Source organism: Pinus tabuliformis, chromosome X, assembly GCF_031772625.1.
Source record: "Pinus tabuliformis cultivar Carrire ecotype Pingquan chromosome X, CPIR1, whole genome shotgun sequence".
Classification (NCBI taxonomy): Eukaryota; Viridiplantae; Streptophyta; class Pinopsida; order Pinales; family Pinaceae; genus Pinus; species Pinus tabuliformis.
Genome location: NC_142308.1, coordinates 1,239,605,488 through 1,239,607,311, shown reverse-complemented (window position 1 = coordinate 1,239,607,311; position 1,824 = coordinate 1,239,605,488). Strand labels below are relative to the sequence as shown.

The 1,824-nt window shown below is 35.2% G+C and overlaps 1 protein-coding gene across 1 annotated transcript; it reads left to right on the top strand.

Moving 5' to 3' along the window:
- The first annotated feature begins 605 nt into the window (after positions 1 to 605).
- On the top strand, positions 606 to 1,301 carry LOC149144447 (uncharacterized). Its single transcript, XM_089452162.1, has one exon. The coding sequence runs from the start codon at positions 606 to 608 to the stop codon at positions 1,299 to 1,301; it is 696 nt and encodes a 231-aa protein (XP_089308288.1).
- The last annotated feature ends 523 nt before the right edge of the window (positions 1,302 to 1,824 follow it).

Sequence of the window (1,824 nt, the reverse complement as noted above, 5' to 3'; positions counted from 1 at the left end):
AATATGAGGTATTCAGGAAGGCAGTGGTCTATAATGCGATTTTTTGGAAGCTTTTCCGGTGGGTTTTTTTAGTCAAAATCCGGCAGCAATTTATTGGAATCGCAAGTTTGATAGCTAGTTTCTGCACAATCAAAGCGGCCCAGGGGTTTTTTAGGGCGCTGAATCCAAATATGCAGTTAAAAAACCATTTTAAATAATACAAATCAAAATTTAACCTCAATTTTTTCCACCAGATTCCGTCACCGGAATCTCCAAAAAGTCGCATTATAGACAACTCCTTCATGAAGTTGAAAATGGTGTTTTTAAGAAGAGCTTATTTTTAAAAAAAGGCAAGGTTTTTTTTTTTTTGAATTTTTTTTTAAATAAAATCTTGGAAAGAAAAAGGCTTATTAGGTTTGTATTTTTTTTTAAGTTTTTTTTATAAAAATTTTGAAAGTAAATGTAGAAGGATTTTTTTTAAGTTTTTTTTTTTAATAAAAACTTGGAAAGGAAAAGGAGATTTAAAAGAGAAGGCGGATATTTTCATTCGAAGAATGGCTTCCTCCAATGCTTTGCCATAGACCCTGACTCTATTTGGAAAAAATTATGAGTTTTGGTTTTTGAGAATGACGATGTTTCTGCAAGCCCAAGAGTGTTGGGATACACTTCAGACTGCATATGTAGAGCCAACTCAAGAAGCATGGGCGGCCATGACTAATAATCAGAGGAATGCAGCGAATGAACTCAAAAAGAAAGAACACAAAGCCAAATGTTGGATTCAAAACTCAGTTGATGACTCTATTTTCGACAAGATAACAGGTGCATCCACAGCACATGAATCTTGGGAAATATTGAAAGCTCTGTATCAAGGTAATGATACAGTGAAAACAGTGAAATTACAGACATTGAGATCACAGTTCGAAACCCTAAAGATGACTGACACAAAAAATGTGGATCAGTTCATGACTAGAGTTGTGGGAATAGTAAATCAGATCAAGCTCATCAGTGAAACCATTTCAGATGAGAAAATTGTTCAGAAATTCCTTCGAAGTATGCCCAAGAAATATGACATGGTTGTAACAGCCATTCTGGAATCCAAAGATCTTACAACTTTCTCAGTAGAACAGTTGACTGGATTGCTTCTAGCACACGAAACAAGACTCAACTTGACAGAAGATTCTATGGAACAAGCTTTCAAAGCACAACTCTCTTTTGGCAAAGGCAGAGGTAGAGGATATAAAGGCGGCAACAAGCAAGGCAGAGGCCAAAGCAGAGGCAGATTAGAACATCATCATGCAGCAGAGCAATGGAGACCTCCCTAAAACCAAACTCAAAAAAGCAGACCTTAGAGCAAATATAATGTTCAATGTTATTACTGCAAGAAATTTGGGCATTATGAAAATGAATGCAAAAGGAAATAGTCAGATCAGCACAGAGGCAATGTCTATCTTTCCAACAATGAAGGAGAATCCTTTGAAACAATGTTTCTTTCATGCAATCTTTCAGAAGACACTCACAACAAGGATCTTTGGTTGTTGGATAGTGATTGCAGCAATCATATGATAGGTAACAAAAATCTGCTTTCTTATATTGATGCTTCCATAACATCAAAAATTACTCTTGGAGATTGTTCTTGCATTAAAGCTAAAGGAAAGGTATTATTCCTATTCTTACTAAACGAATCAGAAAAAAATACATTCCTGATGTTTATTGTGTTCCAAATCTGAAGCATAACCTCATTATGTAATATTTCAAGGGAACACATGTTATATCTATAACAAACCTCCCAATAGAACACTGATAGCTAAGGTTGAAAAAACCAAGAATAGGATGTTTCCTTTGACT